At 46.2% G+C, this 20,736-nt stretch overlaps 1 protein-coding gene across 1 annotated transcript in view; it reads left to right on the forward strand.

Moving 5' to 3' along the window:
• The window catches only part of LOC137327530 (tyrosine-protein kinase BTK-like), a 384,163-nt gene that overhangs the window by 350,530 nt on the left and 12,897 nt on the right, over positions 1-20,736 (forward strand). The window contains exons 9-10 of the mRNA XM_067993431.1: positions 3,568-3,784; positions 12,037-12,101. Of these exons, the coding sequence (XP_067849532.1) occupies positions 3,568-3,784; positions 12,037-12,101 (282 nt within the window). The remainder of the gene's footprint in view (positions 1-3,567; positions 3,785-12,036; positions 12,102-20,736) is intronic.

Genomic DNA, 20,736 nt, shown 5'->3' on the forward strand with positions numbered 1-20,736 from the left:
CCATTGTCTCCGGTCCCCTCCACAAACTCCGTTCCCTAGCCACCGACTCCATCCCTCTCCCTGCCCACTGTCTGAGGCTGAACCAGACTGTTCGCGGCCTTGATGTTCTATTTGACCCTGAGATGAGCTTCTGACCACATATCCTCTCCATCACCAAGACCGCCTACTCCCACCTCCATAACATCGCCTGTCTCCGCCCCACCTCAGCTCACCTGCTGCTGAAACCCTCATCCATGCCGTTGTTACCTCTAGACTGGACTATTCTAATGTTCTCCTGGCCGGCCTCACATTCTTCACCCTCCACAAACTTGAGCTCATCCAAAACTCTGCTGCCCGTATCCTAACTCGCACCAAGTCCTGTTCTCCCATCACCCCTGTGCTCGCTGACCTACATTGGCTCCCTCGATTTTAAAATTCTCTTCCTCGTTTTCAAATCCTTCCACAGCCTCGCCCCTACCTATCTCTGTCCTCCAGCCCTATAATTCTCTAAGATCTCTGCACTCCTCCAATTCTGGCCTCCTGCGCATCCTTGATTTTAATCACTTCACCATGAGCGGCCGTACCTTCAGCTGCCTCGGCCCTAAGCTCTGGAATTCCCTCCCTGGTGTGGGAGGAAGTATTAAGGGGATTAGCATCTTTGAAAGTGGATAAATCGCCAGGCCCGGATGAAATATATCCCAGGCTGTTAAGAGAAGTAAGGGAGGAAATAGCGGAGGCTCTGACCATCATTTTACAATCGTCCCTGGCTTCAGGCATTTGGGGAGGACTGGCGGACTGCTAACATTGTACCGATGTTTAAGAAGGGAGAAAGGGATAGACCGAGTAATTACAGGCCAGTCAGTCTAACCTCAGTGGTGGGCAAATTACTGGAATCAATTCTGCGGGAGAGTATAAATTGTCATTTAGAAAGGCATGGGTTAATCAAGGACAGTCAGCATGGATTTTTTAAGGGAAGGTCGTGTCTGACTAACTTGATTGGATTTTTTGAGGAGGTAACAAGGAGGGTCGATGAGGGTAACGCGTTTGATGTAGTTTACACGGATTTTAGCAAGGCTTTTGACAAGGTCCCACATGGCAGACTGGTCAAAAAAGAGATCCAAGGGAAAGTGACAAATTGGATCCAAAATGGGCTCAGTGGCAGGAAGCAAACAGTAATGGTCGACGGGTGTTTTTGTGACTGGAAGGCTGTTTCCAGTGGGGTTCCGCAGGGCTCAGTACTCGGTCCCTTGCTTTTTATGATATATATTAATGATTTGGACTTGAATATAGGGGGCACAATTAAGAAGTTTGCAGATGATACAAAAGTTGACCATGTGGTTGATAGTGAGGAGGAAAGCTGTAGACTGCAGGAAGATATCAATGGACTGGTCAGGTGGGCAGAAAAGTGGCAAATGGAATTCAATCCAGAGAAATGTGAGGTAATGCATTTGGGGAGGGCAAACAAGGCAAGGGAATACACAATAAATGGGAGGATACAGAGAGGTGTAGAGGAAGTGAGGGACCTTGGAGTGCATGTCCACAGATCCCTGAAGGTAGCAGGATAGGTAGATAAGGTGGTTAAAAAGGCATATGGGATACTTTCCTTTATTAGCCGAGGCATAGAATATAAGAGCAGGGAGGTTATGCTTGAACTGTATAAAACACTAGTTAGGCCACAGCTTGAGTACTGTGTACAGTTCTGGTCACCACATTACAGGAAAGATGTGATTGCACTAGAGAGGGTACAGAGGAGATTTACGAGGATGTTGCCAGGACCGGAGAATTTTAGTTATGAAGAAAGATTGGATAGGCTGGAGTTGTTCTCTTTGGAACAAAGGAAGCTGAGGGGAGATTTAATTGAAGTGTATAAAATTATGAGGGGCCCAGATAGAGTGGATAGGGAGGACCTATTTCCCTTAGCAGAGGGGTCAGTGACCAGGGGACATAGATTTAAAGTAATTGGTAGAAGGATTAGAGGGGAGCTGAGGAGAATTTTTTTTCCCCCAGAGGGTGTTGGGGGTCTGGAACTCACTGCCTGAAAGGGTGGTAGAGGCAGAAACCCTCAACTCATTTAAAAAGTACCTGGATGAGCACTTGGTCCGTAGCCCTGTAGATTACAGCACTTCAATTGCTGGAAAGTGGGATTAAGCTGGATGGCTCTTTTTTGACCCGTACGGACATGATAGGCCGAATGGCCTCCTTCTGTGCCATAACTTTTTGATAAACCTCTCTGCCTCTCTCTCTTTAAGGCGCTCCTTAAAACCTACCTCTTTGACTAAACTTTTGGTCACCTCTCCTAATATCGCTCCTGTGAAGCAACTTGGGACGTTTATTACATTAAAGGCACTATATAAATGCAAGTTGTTGTTGTTGTTGTTGTTGTGCCGCTGTATTGAGGACAGCTAGGGGTCGGCTTTGGTCCGGGCCCGAAATGTGAGACATGAGGGTGGATGGAAATTGGTCCTCAGGACTCATCAGTACACTAGGCCAAGCTTCCGCAGTCAGCCCAACTCCGAGCCAAGGCTTCAACCATTAGCAGCCCACAGGTAAGTCCCGGGGAGGAGGGGTATAGTATTCACGACTCCTGTAAAGTCAGGAGAGTACTTCACTACCTGTCATTAGTCACACAGACTGCCGAGGGACCCTGCCTGGGCTAGGCCCGACACTTGCCCAGCTCATCGCTGAGAAATGTGGAAAAGGGTGTCAGGCCTCAATTTACATATCTAAGGGGCCTAATGTCTGTTCTAGGTGTCCACCTGGACCTTTAACAAAAGGGCCTCATGAATTAAGCAGTGGGTCCAACGCCTGTGATGATTGGGTACAGGCCGTCTCACTGCTAAATTGGTATGCTTTGTGCCCGGTTAATGTCTGAAAAATGGGTGCAATGCAGACCATTTACTACCTCCTATTTATTTCCTGCAACTGTACAAGTGTTGGGAACAGGTGGACATGCCCCTTTAAGTTCTCGTGCTGATAGTCAGTCTATACTGGGATATGGCTCGGAATAACTTAACAAGGGGAGCTGCCTCCTTATTGGTATTTTAAGAAAATATGATTTAATACTGAATCCTATTATGCCAACATTAAATCACCTACATCTATTTCAGAACTTCTTCAAATACATGGGCATGTAATGGCACTGAGCCATGAGAGCGGGAAAGGCTCAGGTTTAATGCCTGATCTTTGCTGAGCTGGCTAATGGCAGGTCGGAACTGTCAGGCCACTAGAATTGATCTCAGATCCCAGTGACCGAAGAAAAATACTCCAACTTTACCACTCCCGATTGTTGTCCAGTGGCCCCTGCTGGAAATGTGAGGATGTGAAGACAGAATTGTCTTTACTGCGATGCCCCCATAGTTAAATAACCCGCTGACGCTCACCGCCCGGGTTCGCAGGTGAAGAATGGACACGATTGAGGTACCAGGACAATACCCCAACCGTACTGCTTTCTTCATAATCATTTGCATTTGTGTCAAGGTCTCCAGCAAAAAAAAGATCCCATCCAATGTAGAAACAACATTTGTATCAATGTATCTCTCCCACTGCATATTCACATCCAGCTCTCCTGTTGCCTTATGTTTTTTTTAGGAAACTGATACATCCAAAGTTAGTCCAGCTGCATGGTGTCTGCACCATGGGATACCCGATCTACATAGTAACTGAGTTCATGAGTAATGGCTGCTTGCTTAGCTACCTCAACAGTCATGGGAAGGAGCTAAACCAGCTTCAGCTCCTGGAAATGTGTTACGATGTAACTGAAGCCATGGTGTACTTGGAGGATCTGCAGTTCATACATAGAGACCTAGTAAGTGACAGACTAGAGCAATTCTAGAAATATATACTGATGGATCGTTGCAGTTTCAATTAACGAGCTCCCAACATTGGTTGTTTCTATTTCACACTAATTATCCATAGTCAGCGCCAATATTTTCCCAATGTAGCTACTTTCAACAAGCACTTTCCCGCATGATTGTCATAGAATCGTAGAATTGTACAGCACTGGAGGCCATTCGGCCCATCGTAACTGTGCTGGCTCTTTGAAAGAGTGATCCAACTAGTCCACTCCCCCGCTCTTTACCTGTAGACCTGCAATTTTTTTTGCTTCAAGTATTTATCCAATTCCCTTTTGAAGGCCACAATTGACCCTGCCACCACCCTTTCAGGCAGCGCATTCCAGATCATAACCACTCGCTGTGTAAAAATGTTTTTCCTCATGTCGCCTTTGGTTCTTTTGCCAATCACCTTAAGTCTGTGTCCTCTGGTTCTTGACCCTTCCGCCAATGGGAACACTTTCTCTTTATCTATTTTATCTAAACCCTTCATGATTTTGAATTCTTCTAGCAAATCTCCTCTTAACTTTCTCTGTTCCAAGGAGAACAACCCCAGCTTCTCCAGTCTATCCACGTAACTAAAGTCCCTCATCCCTGGAATCATTCTAGTAAATCTTTTCTGCACCCTCTCTAAGACCTTCACATCCTTCCTAAAGTGCGGTGCCCAGAACTGGACACGATACTCCAGTTGTGGCCGAACCAATGTTTTATAAAGGTTCATCATAACTTCCTTGTTTTTGTACTCTATGCCTCTATTTATAAAGCCCAGGGTCCCATGTGCTTTTTTGACCAATTTCTCAACCTGCCCTGCCATCTTCAAAGATTTGTGCGCAAACACCCCCAGATCCCCCTGTTCCTGTACCCCTTTTAGAATTGAACCATTTAGTTTATATTGCCTCTCCTCGTTCTTCCTGCCAAAATGTATCACTTCACACTTCTCTTCATTAAATTTCATCTGCCACGTGTCCGCCCATTCCACCAGCCTGTCTCTTGAAGTCTATCACTATCCTCCTCACTGTTCACTACACTTCCAAGTTTTGTGTCATCTGCAAATTTTGAAATTGTGCCCTGTACACCCAAGTCCAAGTCATTAATATATATCAAGAAAAGCAGTGGTCCCAGCACTGACCCCTGGGGAACACCACTGTACACCTCCCTCCAGTCCGAAAAACAACCGTTCACCACTACTCTCTGTTTCCTGTCACTGAGACAATTTCCTATCCATGCTGCCACTGCCCCTTTTATTCCATGGGCTTCAATTTTGCTGACAAGCCAATTATATGGCACTTTATCAAATGCCTTTTGGAAGCCCATATAGATGTCGGGTGATTCCGATCGTGTGAGGGTTGTTCAGCCTCGCTGGTCACAACTGAACTCACTTATTTATGGTTGAAGGTCTGGGCTTGCCCTCAGGCATCACACTGAAGGATGATGGGTAATGCAATCAATACAGGTTTCAGGTTTTGAACAGTAAAACTATGTTTAATATGTACAGCAAATCTCAATATGGCAAAACCGATGCTAACGTTCCTATATAACTACGGACAAATAGATTACTTCCCCTTAGATTTCTTAAACTAAGCCCCCCCGTATTCCCTTACTCACGGCTGTTAACTCCCAGCACTACACTGCTAAGGTTTGGTTGGGACATGCAGAGGGAACTCTCCACACGGCTGTGAGTTGAAATTCTCACCCTGCTGACTTTGGCTGCTGGGTCGTGTCTTCTACGATCAAAGTCCTTGGGGCTGTACCCGTTCCTTGGGGCATGTGACTTCCTTCGGTCCTGGTTGTAGAGAGAGCAGCCTGCTCTGATATTCTGATGTTGTAGAGCTGTGTGCCTGGTGTCCCTTTGACATCCACTGTTCGACCCCCTCCTTCCTGAGGCTGCAACAGTTAGACTGTTTTCTGGCTGATCGAGTCAGAAGGTGCAAAATGCTACGATTGGTCCCTGGAGAGAAAGCTTTGTTTGAATGTGTATTATTTTCCTGCCTCTCATCCAGCTGGTTTTGGGGACAATGGGAACTGCTGATCTTGAGCACTATATAAGGTGGAGATGCCGGTGATGGACTGGGGTTGACAATTGTAAACAATTTTACAACACCAAGTTATAGTCCAGCAATTTTATTTTAAATTCACAAGCTTTTGGAGGCTTCCTCCTTCCTCAGGTGAACGATGTGGAAATGAAATCCTCGAAATGAAGTCGCATTTATAATTCACAGAACAATGCTTGGTGATTACAGACAGTTTTTTCAACTGCCCGTTGCCAAGGCAATCAGTGTGCAGACAGACAGGTGTTACCTGCCAGGTCTCAGAATATACAAATCACCAAAAAAAAAACAACAAACAAAAAAAAACAGAGATAGAGAGGTAGAAACATAGAAAAGACAGCAACTGACCCGTTATATTAAAAACAGATAACATTTGTTCGCTGGTGGGGTAACGTGTAGCGTGACATGAACCCAAGATCCCGGTTGAGGCCGTCCTCATGGGTGCATGAGACTACACGATAACATCAACAAGTTCCATCCCACCATCAAGCTCACCATGGACTACTCCTCAGAATCAGTTTCTTTCTTGGACACACGAATCTCCATCAAAGACGGGCACCTCAGCACCTCACTCTACCGCAAGCCCACGGACAACCTCACGATGCTCCACTTTTCCAGCTTCCACCCTAACCACGTCAAAGAGGCCATCCCCTATGGACAGGCCCTGCGAATACACAGGATCTGCTCAGACAAGGAGGAACGCGATGGGCACCTACAGACGCTGAAAGACGCCCTAGTAAGAACGGGATATGACGCTCGACTCATCGATCGACAGTTCTGACGGACCACAGCAAAAAATCGCATAGACCTCCTCAGGAGACTAACACGGGACGCAACCAACAGAGTACCCTTTGTCGTCCAGTACTTCCCCGGAGCGGAGAAACTACGCCATGTTCTCCGCAGCCTTCAACATGTCATCAATGACGACGAACACCTCGCTATGGCCATCCCCACACCTCCACTACTCGCCTTTAAACAGCCACCCAACCTCAAACAGACCATCGTTCGCAGCAAATTACCTAGCTTTCAGGAGAACAGCGTCCACGACACCACACAACCCTGCCACGGTAACCTCTGCAAGACATGCCAGATCATCGACACAGATACCACCATCACACGAGAGGACACCACCCACCAGGTGCATGGTTCATACTCCTGTGACTCGGCCAACGTTGTCTACCTCATACGTTGCAGGAAAGGATGCCCCAGAGCATGGTACATTGGCGAGACCATGCAGACACTGCGACAACGGATGAACGGACACCGCGCAACAATCGCCAAACAGGAGGGTTCCCTCCCAGTCGGGGAACACTTCAGCAGTCATGGACATTCATCCACCGACCTTCGGGTAAGCGTACTCCAAGGCGGCCTTCGAGACACACGACAACGCAAAATCGTCGAGCAGAAATTGATAGCCAAGTTCCGCACCCTTGAGGACGGCCTCAACCGGGATCTTGGGTTCATGTCACGCTACACGTTACCCCACCAGCGAACAAATGTTATCTGTTTTTAATATAACGGGTCAGTTGCTGTCTTTTCTATGTTTCTACCTCTCTATCTGTTTTTTTTGTTTGTTGTTTTTTTTTGGTGATTTGTATATTCTGAGACCTGGCAGGTAACATCTGTCTGTCTGCACACTGATTGCCTTGGCAACGGGCAGTTGAAAAAACTGTCTGTAATCACCAAGCATTGTTCTGTGAATTATAAATGCGATTTCATTTCGAGGATTTCATTTTCACATCGTTCACCTGAGGAAGGAGGTAGCCTCCGAAAGCTTGTGAATTTAAAATAAAATTGCTGGACTATAACTTGGTGTTGTAAAATTGTTTACAACTATATAAGGTGTGAGCTGATTTCAGATGGGTTCTGTTGTCCCGAACGATTGACTCAATTATATCAACCGGGGGATTTCATTGTCTCCTTAGCCAACTTGGAGCCGACGATGATGTAAGGCACTGTCTCTGTTGGATGGGATGGGTTTTAGTTCAAAAGCTTGTCCTTTGTGGTCTGGGAACTGTGTTTTAAACAGGGTCCTTTTCGCAGCCATTTTCCCAAAACTGGGGTTTTCCTCTGGCGAATAAAATCTTGGATTAAAAATGATAATCCTACATACACCACGTCAACCACATTGCCCTCATCGACCCTCTCTGTTACCTCATGAAAAAACTCTATCAAGTTAGTTAAACATGATTTGCCTTTAACAAATCTGTGCTGGCTTTCCTTAATTAATCCACACTTGTCCAAGTGACTATTAATTTTGTCCCAGATTATTGTTTCTAAAAGCTTCCCCAAACTGACTGGCCTGTAGTTGCTGGGTTTATCCTTACACCCTTTTTTGAACAAGGGTGTAACATTTGTAATTCTCCAGTCCTCTGGCACCACCCCCTATCTAAGGATGTTTGGAAGATTATGGCCAGTACCTCCGCAATTTCCACCCTTACTTCCCTCAGCATCTGGACCGGGTGACTTATCTACTTTAAGTACAACCAGCCTTTCTAGTACCTCCTCATTATCAATTTTTAGCCCATCCAGTATCTCAATTACCTTCTCTTTTACTCTGACTTTGGCAGCACCTTCTTCCTTGGTAAAGACAGATGTAATAGAGATTTTCTAAATTCTGGAAAATTTTGCATGGATAAATAGTGAAAGACTGATTCCATTGATTAGAAAATTAATAAAAAGGGGCCATAAACTGAGGATTGTCACTAGATGAATGAAGGGGGGAGTTAAAAGGAATGTTTTCACACACAGAGCTATTAGAACATGGAATGCTTTACCACCATTAACTGGAGGCACAGACCATGATATCATTTAAATGGGAATTGAATAAGTATTTGAAAAGGAAGAATATAAAATGGGACTGGGCAGAGCAATGATATTATAGTTGATAGCCCTGAATTTCCTCTTTGCCACAGATCTTTATTGGGTGGGACTTCTGCCTGCTTTGCGCCTGTTCTCCTGACTGCAGCCTGGTTCCCATATCGGGAAACAATGAGGCTATTGATGGCTGCCTCAGAGAAGGAAGAGAGGGCAACTGTTGCCCTGGCTTGTGACCACAGCCTTCTTTATCCAGCAGTGTAAGACAAAAACTTTTTGAATTTGCTGCTTTGCGTAGTGCAATTGATTGCTCTGCAATCGACTCCCCTGGCTGACTGGCCAGTTAAATTTTAACCCTTGACTCGCTGGTGTAATCCCTTATGTCCAGTGTGACGACAGGAAATAGGTGGTATATCATCATCCTCTCATTTGTGTTCCATTATAATATGCCCACCCATATTTGGTCAGACATATTAAATGCCCCACATCACTTCCAGCAGAAAATCCCAGAGGTGAAGTCAGGTAGCGGGGAGCCAGCGGAAATTTCCTCCCGAATTTCCTTCCCTGCTCATCCAGGTTATGCCAGGTGCAACTGAACAGGAAATTCAGGCTCAACAGCTTCATTTGAAGAGCTTACACAGGCCTCACGGTTGATTGGCTCTATCAGTGCTGTCATTTCTATTATTCTTGACCGCTGCTGTCTAGGTCTTGCTATGCTTCTCCTGTTTCATAGTATCATAGTATCGTAGTAGGTACAGCACAGGAGGAGGCTATTCGGCCCATCGTGCCTGTGCCAGCTCTTTGATAGAGCTCTCCAATAAGTCCCATTCCCCTGCTCTTCCCCCAAACCCCTGTAAATGTTTTCGCTTCAAGTATTTATTTTCACATAGGAATGTAAAGGGAGATTTGTTGCTTCAATACTCCCAGCATGTAACTGTGCCCAGGGGCAGAGCAGATCAGGAAACTGTGCCCAGGGGCAGAGTAGATCAGGAAACTGTGCCCAGGGGCAGAGCAGATCAGGAAACTGTGCCCAGGGGCAGAGCAGATCAGGAAACTGAGCCCAGGGATAGTACAAGTCAGGAAACTGTGCCCAGGGGCACAACAGATCAGGAAACTGTGCCCAGGGGAAGAGCAGATCAGGAAACTGTGCCCAGGGGCAGAGCAGATCAGGAAACTGTGCCCAGGGGCAGAGCAGATCAGGAAACTGTGCCCAGGGGCACAGCAGATCAGGAAACTGTGCCCAGGGGAAGAGCACATCAGGAAAATGTGCCCAGGAGAAGAGCACATCAGGAAACTGAGCCCAGGGATAGTACAGGTCAGGAAAATGTGTCCAGGGATAGTACAAGTCAGGAAACTGAGCACAGGGATAGTACAGGTCAGGAAACTGAGCACAGGGATAGTACAGGTCAGGAAACTGAGCCCAGGAATCGTACAAGTCAGGAAACTGAGCCCAGGGATAGTACAGATCAGGAAACTGAGCCCAGGAATAGTACAGGTCAGGAAACTGAGCCCAGGAATAGTACAGGTCAGGAAACTGAGCCCAGGGATAGTACAGGTCAGGAAACTGAGCCCAGGGGTAGTACAGATCAGGAAACTGAGCCCAGGGGTAGTACAGATCAGGAAACTGAGCCCAGGAATAGTACACATCAGGAAACTGAGCCCAGGGATAGTACAGGTCAGGAAACTGAGCCCAGGGATAGTACAAGTCAGGAAACTGAGCCCAGGGGTAGTACAGATCAGGAAACTGAGCCCAGGGGTAGTACACATCAGGAAACTGAGCCCAGGGATAGTACAAGTCAGGAAACTGTGCCCAGGGGCACAACAGATCAGGAAACTGTGCCCAGGGGAAGAGCAGATCAGGAAACTGTGCCCAGGGGCAGAGCAGATCAGGAAACTGTGCCCAGGGGCAGAGCAGATCAGGAAACTGTGCCCAGGGGCACAGCAGATCAGGAAACTGTGCCCAGGGGAAGAGCACATCAGGAAAATGTGCCCAGGAGAAGAGCACATCAGGAAACTGAGCCCAGGGATAGTACAGGTCAGGAAAATGTGTCCAGGGATAGTACAAGTCAGGAAACTGAGCACAGGGATAGTACAGGTCAGGAAACTGAGCACAGGGATAGTACAGGTCAGGAAACTGAGCCCAGGAATCGTACAAGTCAGGAAACTGAGCCCAGGGATAGTACAGATCAGGAAACTGAGCCCAGGAATAGTACAGGTCAGGAAACTGAGCCCAGGAATAGTACAGGTCAGGAAACTGAGCCCAGGGATAGTACAGGTCAGGAAACTGAGCCCAGGGGTAGTACAGATCAGGAAACTGAGCCCAGGGGTAGTACAGATCAGGAAACTGAGCCCAGGAATAGTACACATCAGGAAACTGAGCCCAGGGATAGTACAAGTCAGGAAACTGAGCCCAGGGGTAGTACAGATCAGGAAACTGAGCCCAGGGGTAGTACAGATCAGGAAACTGAGCCCAGGAATAGTACACATCAGGAAACTGAGCCCAGGGATAGTACAGGTCAGGAAACTGAGCCCAGGGATAGTACAAGTCAGGAAACTGAGCCCAGGGGTAGTACAGATCAGGAAACTGAGCCCAGGGGTAGTACACATCAGGAAACTGAGCCCAGGGATAGTACAAGTCAGGAAACTGAGCCCAGGGGTAGTACAGATCAGGAAACTGAGCCCAGGGGTAGTACAGATCAGGAAACTGAGCCCAGGGATAGTACAGGTCAGGAAACTGAGCCCAGGGATAGTACAGGTCAGGAAACTGAGCCCAGGGATAGCACAGGTCAGGAAACTGAGCCCAGGGATAGTACAGGTCAGGAAACTGAGCCCAGGGGTAGTACAGGTCAGGAAACTGAGCCCAGGGGTAGTACAGATCAGGAAACTGAGCCCAGGGATAGTACAGGTCAGGAAACTGAGCCCAGGGATAGTACAGGTCAGGAAACTGAGCCCAGGGATAGTACAGGTCAGGAAACTGAGCCCAGGGGTAGTGCAGACTGGAGACTGTGCCCTCGTTCTGTGATTTTCTGTGCATCTCTTGACGTGTGCCCCAGGCACAGGGAATGCTGAATTGAATCATCTCCTCTGTACTACAGTCCAGGTCCTTTAAAGATTATGACATCATCTGACCGGTTAATTAAACCGCTACTGTGATTGAATGTGGATAATGAAAGGTGGGAAGTGTTCTTTTTATCTAATTTGTCACAGTTTGCAAACTATAATCTTGAGGATTCTTTAAATCCAAATAACCTTCTCTCATTGTGTTTCAGAATTAGAATGGACAGGTTAGTTCTTTAATCCCACTGCCTGTGAGATTTGTATTTTGTTTACATTAAATTCTGCTCCTTTACTTCTTTCTCTAGGCTGCCAGAAACTGCCTGGTTGATAAAACACTTATAGTTAAAGTGTGTGACTTTGGAATGGCCAGGTAATTATATATAAAATGTGCACCTTCCTGTTCCATGATTAAGGTGACATTCATTTTATGCTCATTATGCTCTGGATTATCTTCTTGCTGGACAGTAACAGGTCATTATTGGTGAGGCTTCCTACAGTAAAGCCAGCCACTGATTGGTGGTGCTTAAGAAACATAGAGGCTGAGATTTACCCATCTCTATGCCCATTTTTGGGGTGTTTTTCGAAGTGGACGGGAATGGGAAATGTGATGGGAGTTGTTCTCCCAGTTTTCCCAGCTCCGATCATTAGCGTAGCTTCTGGTGCAGATTTGGCCATGTGCAGGAAAGACACTCAGGGTGAGAGTGACAAATGAGGGGAATTTAAAGGGAAGGAGAATGTCAGAATAGAGGGACAGCTCATCTGAAAGCCTTTGTAAAAGCTCAGTAGGCCTTTCAATCTATTAGCAGACTTTGCCTAGGCTGAAGGACAAGGGGACTAAGGAGTGAAGAGACAGGCAAAGGGCAAATCCCAGCACCCAGACCCTTGTTTCATAGCTGCTGAAGTAGAGCCTGGAGTTGCATGGGAAGCTTCTGAGAAAAGCTGCCCTCTGTGCAACTCCATGGCATCATCCCCATAGGTTGGCAGGGAGGCAGACTGCCCCTTTTTGTTTTTCAGTTCAACCCATATGGCCTCATTTGGTGATCCTTCTAACATATCATCCCTCCTCACAGCTGTAATTGTTTCTTTAACCAATATTGTGACACTCCCCCCTCCTTTTTTATCCCCATCTCTATCTCATCTGAAAACCCTGTATCCAGGAAGTAATGGTCAGCTGTGGCCTGAAACTTGGCAGTCACACTGCTGGGAGTGTACTATAGAACCTCAAACAGTCAGAGGGAGATAGAAGAGCAAATATGCAGGCAAATTTCTGAGAAGTGCAAAAACAATAGGGCAGTAATAGTAGGGGATTTCAACTACCCGAATATTAACTGGGACACAAACAGTGCGAAGGGTATAGAGGGCGCAAAATTCTTAAATTGCATTCAGGAGAACTTTTTTAGCCAGTACATAGCAAGCCCAACAAGAGAGGGAGCAGTTATGGATTTAGTTTTAGGGAATGAAGCTGGGCAGGTGGAAGGAGTATCAGTGGGAGAGTATTTTGGTGGTAGTGATCATAATTCAGTTAGATTTAGCATAGTTATGGAAAAGGACAAAGATAGAACAGGAGTTAAAGTTCTCAATTGGGGAAAGGCCAATTTTACTAAGCTAATTGATTTGGCAAAAGTGGATTGGAAACAGTTACTTGAAGGTAAATCAGTGTCAGAGCAGTGGGAGGCATTCAAGGGAGAGATAGTGAGGGTTCAGAACAAATAAAGGAAAAGGGTGGGACTGCCAAATCTACAGCCCCCTGAATGACCAGGAGCGTACAGGGTAAGATAAGACAAAAAAGGGAAGCTTATGTCAGATACCGAGAGCTCAATACTGCAGAAAGACTAGAGGAGTATAGAAAGTGCAGGGGTGAAATTAAAAAGGAAATTAGGAAAGCAAAGAAAGGGCATGAAAAAATACTGGCAAGTAAAATCAAGGAAAACCCAAAGATGTTTCATAAAGAACAAGAGAGTTAGCGAAAAGATTGGTGTGAGAGACAGGGGTTTCGATTCATGGGGCACTGGCACCAGTACTGGGGACAGAGGGAGCTGGTCCATTGGGATGGGCTCCACTTACTCCGGGCTCGGACCAGGGTCCTGGTGAATCGAGTAACTAGGGCTGTAGATAGGGCTTTAAACTAAAAAGGGCGGGAAAGGGTCAGGTGAGGGGAAATTTAGAAATCTAATGAGAAAAGTCAAGGCAACAGAACAGTGTAGTGATTTGGGTAAAGATCAGGAGAGTGTGGCAGGAAGGGACAGAGAGTTTACCAATAATAGAGCATCAACGAATAAGGTCAAAGCAGGAAAAAATGGTAAAAAGTCAAAACCATAGGCTCTTTATCTGAATGTACGGAGCATTCGTAACAAGATAGATGAATTAGTGGCACAAATAGAGATAAATGGGTTTAATCTAATAGCCAATACAGAGACATGGTTGCAAAGTGACCAAGATTGGGAACTAAATATTCCAGGGTACATGACATTTAGAAAAGACAGGCAGAATGGAACAGGAATGGGTGTTGCCCTGATAATAAAGGATGAGATAAGGAGAGTGGTGAGAAAGGATCTTGGCTCAGACGATCAGGAAGTAGAATCAGTCTGGGTGGAGATAAAAAATAATAAGGGGCAGAAAACACTGGTGGTAGTAGTTTATAGGCCCCCTTACAGTAGCTATATAATTGGACAGAGTATTAATCATGAAATAACGGAGCTTGTAACAAAGGTAATGCAATAATCGTGGGGAATTTAATCTTCATATAGATTGGGCAAACCAAATTAGCAAAAGGAGTTTGGAGGACAAGTTCATGGAATGTATTCAAGACAGTTTCCTAGAACAATACGTCATGGAACCAACCAGGGAACAGGCTATTTTAGATCTTGTCTTGTGTTATGACACATGGTAAATTAGTAATCTCATAGTAAAGGATCCTCTGGGGAAGAGTGATCATAATATGATAGAATTTCACATTGAGTTGGAGAGTGATGTACTTAAGTCAGAAACTAGAGTCTTAAACTTAAATGAAACCAATTACGGAGGTATGAGGGGCGAGTTGGCAAAAGTAGATTGGGAAATTAAATTAAGGGGTATGATGGTTAGTAAACAATAGGCAAACATTTAAAGATATATTTCAATATTCTCAACAAATACACATTCTATTGAGAAATAAAAACTCCACAGGAAAAATGATCCATCCGTGGCTAACTAAAGAAGTTAATAAGAACATAAGAACATAAGGAATAGGAGCAGGAGTAGGCCATACGGCCCCCTCGAGCCTGCTCCACCATTCAATCAGATCATGGCTGATCTTCGACCTCAACTCCAGTTTCCTGCCCGATCCCCATATCCCTTGACTCCCCTAGAATCCAAATTCTATCGATCTCAGTCTTGAATATACTCAATGACTGAGCATCCACAGCCCTCTGGGGTAGAGAATTCCAAAGATTCACAACTCTCTGCATGAGGAAATTCCTCCTCATCTCAGTCTTGAATGGCTGACCCCTTATCCTGCCACTATGCTCCCTAGTTCTAGACTCTCTAGCCAGGGGGAACAACCTCTCAGCATCTACCCTGTCAAGCCTCCTCATAATCTTATATGTTTCAATTAAATCACCCCTCATTCTTCTAAACTCCAGAGAGTATCGGCCCATTCTACTCAACCTCTCCTCATAGGACAACCCTCTCATCCCAGGAATTAACATAGTGAACCTTCATTGCACCGCCTCTAAGGCAAGTATATCCTTCCTTAGATAAGGAGACCAAAACTATATGCATTACTCTAGGTGAGGTCTCACTAAAGCCCTGTACAACTGTAATAAGACTTCCTTACTCTTGTACTCCAACCCCCTTGCAATAAAGGCCAACATGCCATTTGCTTTCCTAATTGCTTGCTGTACCTGCATATTAACTTTTTGTGTTTCTTGTACGAGGGCACCCAAGTCTCTCTGAACACCAACATTTAATAGTTTCTCACCATTTAAAAGATATTCTGTTTTTCTATTCTTCCTACCAAAGTGAATAACCTAAAATTTCTCCACATTATACTCCATCTGCCATCTTTTTGCCCTCTTGCTTAATTTGTCTGTATACCTATGCAAACTCTTTGTGTCCTCCTCACTGCTTAAAGATACAATTAGATTAAAAGAAGAAACCTCTAATGTTGCCAAGAAGAGTAGTAAGCCTGAGGATTGGGAGAGTTTTAGAAACCAGCAAAGGACGACCAAAAAATTGATAAAAAGAGAGAAAATAGAATATGAGAGTAAACTAGCAAGAAATATAAAAACAGATTGTAAAAGTTTCTACAAGTATGTAAAAAGGAAGAGAGTAGCAAAAGTAAACATCGGTCCATTAGAGGCTGAGACAGGAGAAATTATAATTGGGAATCAAGAAATGGCAGAGACGTTAAACAAATATTTTGTATCTGTCTTCACAGCAGAAGATACAAAAAACATACCAGAAATAATGGGGAACCAAGGGGCCAATGAGAATGAGGAGCTTAAAGTAATTAATATCAGTAGAGAAAAGTATTGGAGAAACTAATGGGACTAAAAGCCGATAAATTCCCTGGACCTGATGGCCGACATCCAAGGGTTCTAAAAGAGGTGGCTGCAGAGATAGTGGATGCATTGGTTAAGATCTTCCAAAATTCCTTAGATTCTGGAACGGTCCCAGTGGATTGGCAGGTAGCAAATGTAACCCCGCTATTAAAGAAAGGAGAGAGAGAGAAAACAGAGAACTACAGGCCAGTTAGCCTGACATCAATAGTCGGGAAAATGCTGGAATCCATTATTAAGGAAGTGGTAACAGGGCACTTAGAAAATCATAATATGATTAGGCAGAGTAAACATGGATTTATGAAAGGGAAATCGTACTTGACAGCAAGCAATTAGGAAGGCAAATGACACGTTGGCATTTATTGCAAGGGGGTTGGAGTACAAGAGTAAGGAAGTCTCACTACAGGTGAGACCTCACCTGGAGTACTGTGTACAGTTTTGGTATCCTTATCTAAGGAAGGATATACTTGCCTTAGAAGTGGTGCAACGAAGGTTCACTAGATTAATTCCTGGGATGAGAGGGTTGTACTATGAGGAGAGGTTCAGTAGAATGGGCCTATACTCTCTGGAATTTAGAAGAATGAGAGGTGATTTCATTGAACCTTATAAGATTCTGAGGGGGCTTGACAGGGTAGATGCTGAGAGGTTGTTTCCCCTGGCTGGAGAGTCTAGAACTAGAGGGTATAGTCGCAGGATAAGGGGTCGGCCATTTAAGACTGAGATGAGGAGGAATTTCTTCACTCAGAGGGTTGTGAATCTTTGGAATTCTCTACCCCAGAGGGCTGTGGATTCTGAGTCGTTGAGTCTATTGAAGGCTGAGATCGATAGATTTTTGGACTCGAGGGGAAATCAAGGGATATGGGGATTGGGCAGGAAAGTGGAGTTGAGATTGAAGATCAGCCATGATCTTATTGAATGGCGGAGCAGACTCAAGGGGCCGTATGGCCTACTCCTGCTCCTATTTCTTATGTTCTTATGTTCATAGAATAACTAAGGAACTGTAGGGCCTATTGGAGACCAAAAAGGTAAACTACGTGTGGAGGCGGAAGATGTGGGTATGGTTCTTAATGAATACTTTGCATCTGTCTTCACAAAGGAGAGGGACGATGCAGAGATTATAGTTAAGGAGGCGTGTGAAATATTGGATGGGATAAACATAGTGAGAGAGGAAGTTTTAAGGGGTTTAGCATCTTTGAAAGTAGATAAATCACCAGGCCCGGATGAAATGTATCCCAGGCTGTTACGAGAAGCAAAAGAGGAAATAGCGGAGGCTCTGACCATCATTTTCCAATTCTCTCTGGATACAGGCATGGTGCCGAAGAACTGCTAACGTTACATCGTTGTTTAAAAAGAGAGAAAGGGATAGACCGAGTAATTATAGGCCAGTGAGTCTAACCTATTGGAATCAATTCAGAGGGTCAGAATAAATCTTCATTTAGAAAGGCACGGAGTAATCAAGAACAGTTAGCATGGATTTAAGGGAAGGTCGTGTCTGACTAACTTGATTGAATCTTTTGAGGAGGTAACAAGGAGGGTCGATGAGGGTAGTGTATTTGATGTAGTCTACATGGATTTTAGCAAGGCATTTGACAAGTTTCCACATGGCAGACTGGTCAAAAAACTAAACGCCCACGGGATCCAAGGGAAAGTGGCAAGTTGGAACCAAAATTGGCTCAGTGGCAGGAAGCAAAGGGGAATGGTCGACGGGTGTTTTTGTGACTGGAAGGCTGTTTCCAGTGGGGTTCCACAGGGCTCAGTACTAGGCCCTTTGCTTTTTGTGATATATAGTAATGATTTGGACTTAAATACAGGGGACATGATCAAGAAGTTTGCAGATTAAACCAAAATTGGCCGTGTGGTTGATAGTGAGGAGGAAAGCTGTAGACTGCAGGAAGATATCAATGGACTGGTCAGGTGGGCAGAAAAGTGGCAAATGGAATTCAATCCGGAGAAGTGTGAGGTAATGCATTTGGGGAGGGCAAACCAGGCAAGGGAATACACAATAAATGGGAGGATACTGAGAGATGTAATTGCACTAGAGAGTGTGCAGAGGAGATTTATGAGGATGCTGCCAGGACTGGAGAATTTTAGCTATGAGGAAAGATTGAATAGGCTGGGGTTGTTTTCTTTGGAACAGAGGAGGCTGCGGGGAGATTTAATTGAAGTGTATAAAATTATGAGGGGCCTAGATAGAGTGGATAGGAAGGACCTATTTCCCTTAGCAGAGGGGTCAGTGACCAGGAGGCATAGATTTAAAGTAATTGGTAGAAGGATTAGAGGGGAGCTGAGGAGAAATTTTTTCACCCATGGAATGGTGGGGGTCTGGAACTCACTACCTGAAAGGGTGGGAGAGGCAGAAACCCTCATCACATTTTAAAAAGTACTTGGATATGCATTTGAAATGCCGTAACCTACAGGGCTACGGACCAAGAGCTGGAAAGTGGGATTAGGCTGGATAGCTCTTTTCGACCGGCATGGATATGATGGGCCAAATGGCCTCCTTCTCTGCCGTAACTTTCTATGATTCTGTGATTACTGTCACTGGATGTGCCAGCCCGATGCTGAAGAGTGGCTGCAGGTATCCTGGCAGCTGATGGCACCGCACTGCCCCTGCCTCTCTGCTGACTCTGAGATGATGTTGTAGCCCATGCTCCGTGCCAGATAGGTGTGTTCGGGCTGCAAGTATATATTTTTTAATTCATTTTCAGCATGTGGGCATTGCTGGCAAGGTATTGCCCATCCCTAGTTGCCATGAGGAGGCGGTGGTGGTGGGTCTCCTTGACTGGCAGTTTAATAAAACTGAATGCTTGCTAGGCCACCTCACAGGACGATTAACAGTCTGGAGTCACAAATAGACCAGACCGGGTAAGGACGGCAGGTTTCCTCCCCTAAAGGACATTAGTGAACCAGATGGGTTTTTACGGCAATCTGGCAGTTTCAAGGTCAGTTCCAGATTTTTAAACTTAGTTCAAATTTAAACTGTCTGGATGGGATTTGATCTCATGTTTTACTGGATTGTTAGTCCAGACCTCTGGAGTCCATAGCATAAACCACGACCCCACCTTACCCTGCCTATATCACAAAATATCCCACCCATTCCCCACCGTACCCCACCATACCCCACCCATTCCCCACCATACCCCACCCATTCCCCACCGTACCCCACCATACCCCACCCATTCCCCACCATACCCCACCCATTCCCCACCGTACCCCACCCATTCCCCACCGTACCCCACCCATTCCCCACCGTACCCCACCCATTCCCCATCGTACCCCACCATACCCCACCCATTCCCCACCGTACCCCACCCATTCCCCACCGTACCCCACCCATTCCCCATCGTACCCCACCATACCCCACCCATTCCCCACCGTACCCCACCCATTCCCCATCGTACCCCACCATACCCCACCCATTCCCCACCATACCCCACCCATTCCCCACCGTACCCCACCCATTCCCCACCGTACCCCACCGATTCCCCACCGTACCCCACCCATACCCCACCGTACCCCACGGTACCCCACCTATACTCCACCATACCCCAAAATACCACACCTATACCCCACCGTACCCCAATTACATCCCACCGTACCCCAAATATATCCCAAAATACTGCACCCATACCCACCGTACCCCACCCATACACCACCCATACCCCACCGTACACCACCCATACACCACCCATACCCTACATACCCCACCCATACACCATCCATACCCCACCATACCCCACCCATACCCCTCATACACCACCCATACCCCACCATACACCACCCATACCCCTCATACACCACCCATACCCCACCATACACCACCCATACCCTACATACCCCACCCATACCCCTCATACACCACCCATACCCCACCATACACCACCCATACCCCTCATACACCACCCATACCCTACATACCCCACCCATACCCCACCATACACCACCCATACCCCACCATACACCACCCATACCCCACCATACCCCACCCATACCCCACACACACCACCCATACCCTTCATACCCCACCCATACCCCTCATACACCACCCATACCCTACATACCCCACCCATACCCCTCATACACCACCCATACCCCACCATACACCACCCATACCCTTCATACCCCACCCATACCCCTCATACACCACCCATACCCTACATACCCCACCCATACCCCTCATACACCACCCATACCCCACCACACACCACCCATACCCCACAAACCCCACCCATACCCCACCATACACCACCCATACCCCTCATACAGCACCCATACCCCACCATACACCACCCATACCCACCATACACCACCCATACCCCACCCATACAGCACCATACCCCACCCATGCCAATGTAGGTCAGGGAGCACAGGGGTGATGGGTGAACAGGACTTAGTGCGAGTTAGGATACAGGCAGCAGAGTTTTTGATGAGCTCAAGTTTACAGAGGGTGGAAGATGTGAGGCCGGC

This window comes from Heptranchias perlo, chromosome 11 (genome assembly GCF_035084215.1).
Source record: "Heptranchias perlo isolate sHepPer1 chromosome 11, sHepPer1.hap1, whole genome shotgun sequence".
NCBI classification, from domain to species: Eukaryota; Metazoa; Chordata; class Chondrichthyes; order Hexanchiformes; family Hexanchidae; genus Heptranchias; species Heptranchias perlo.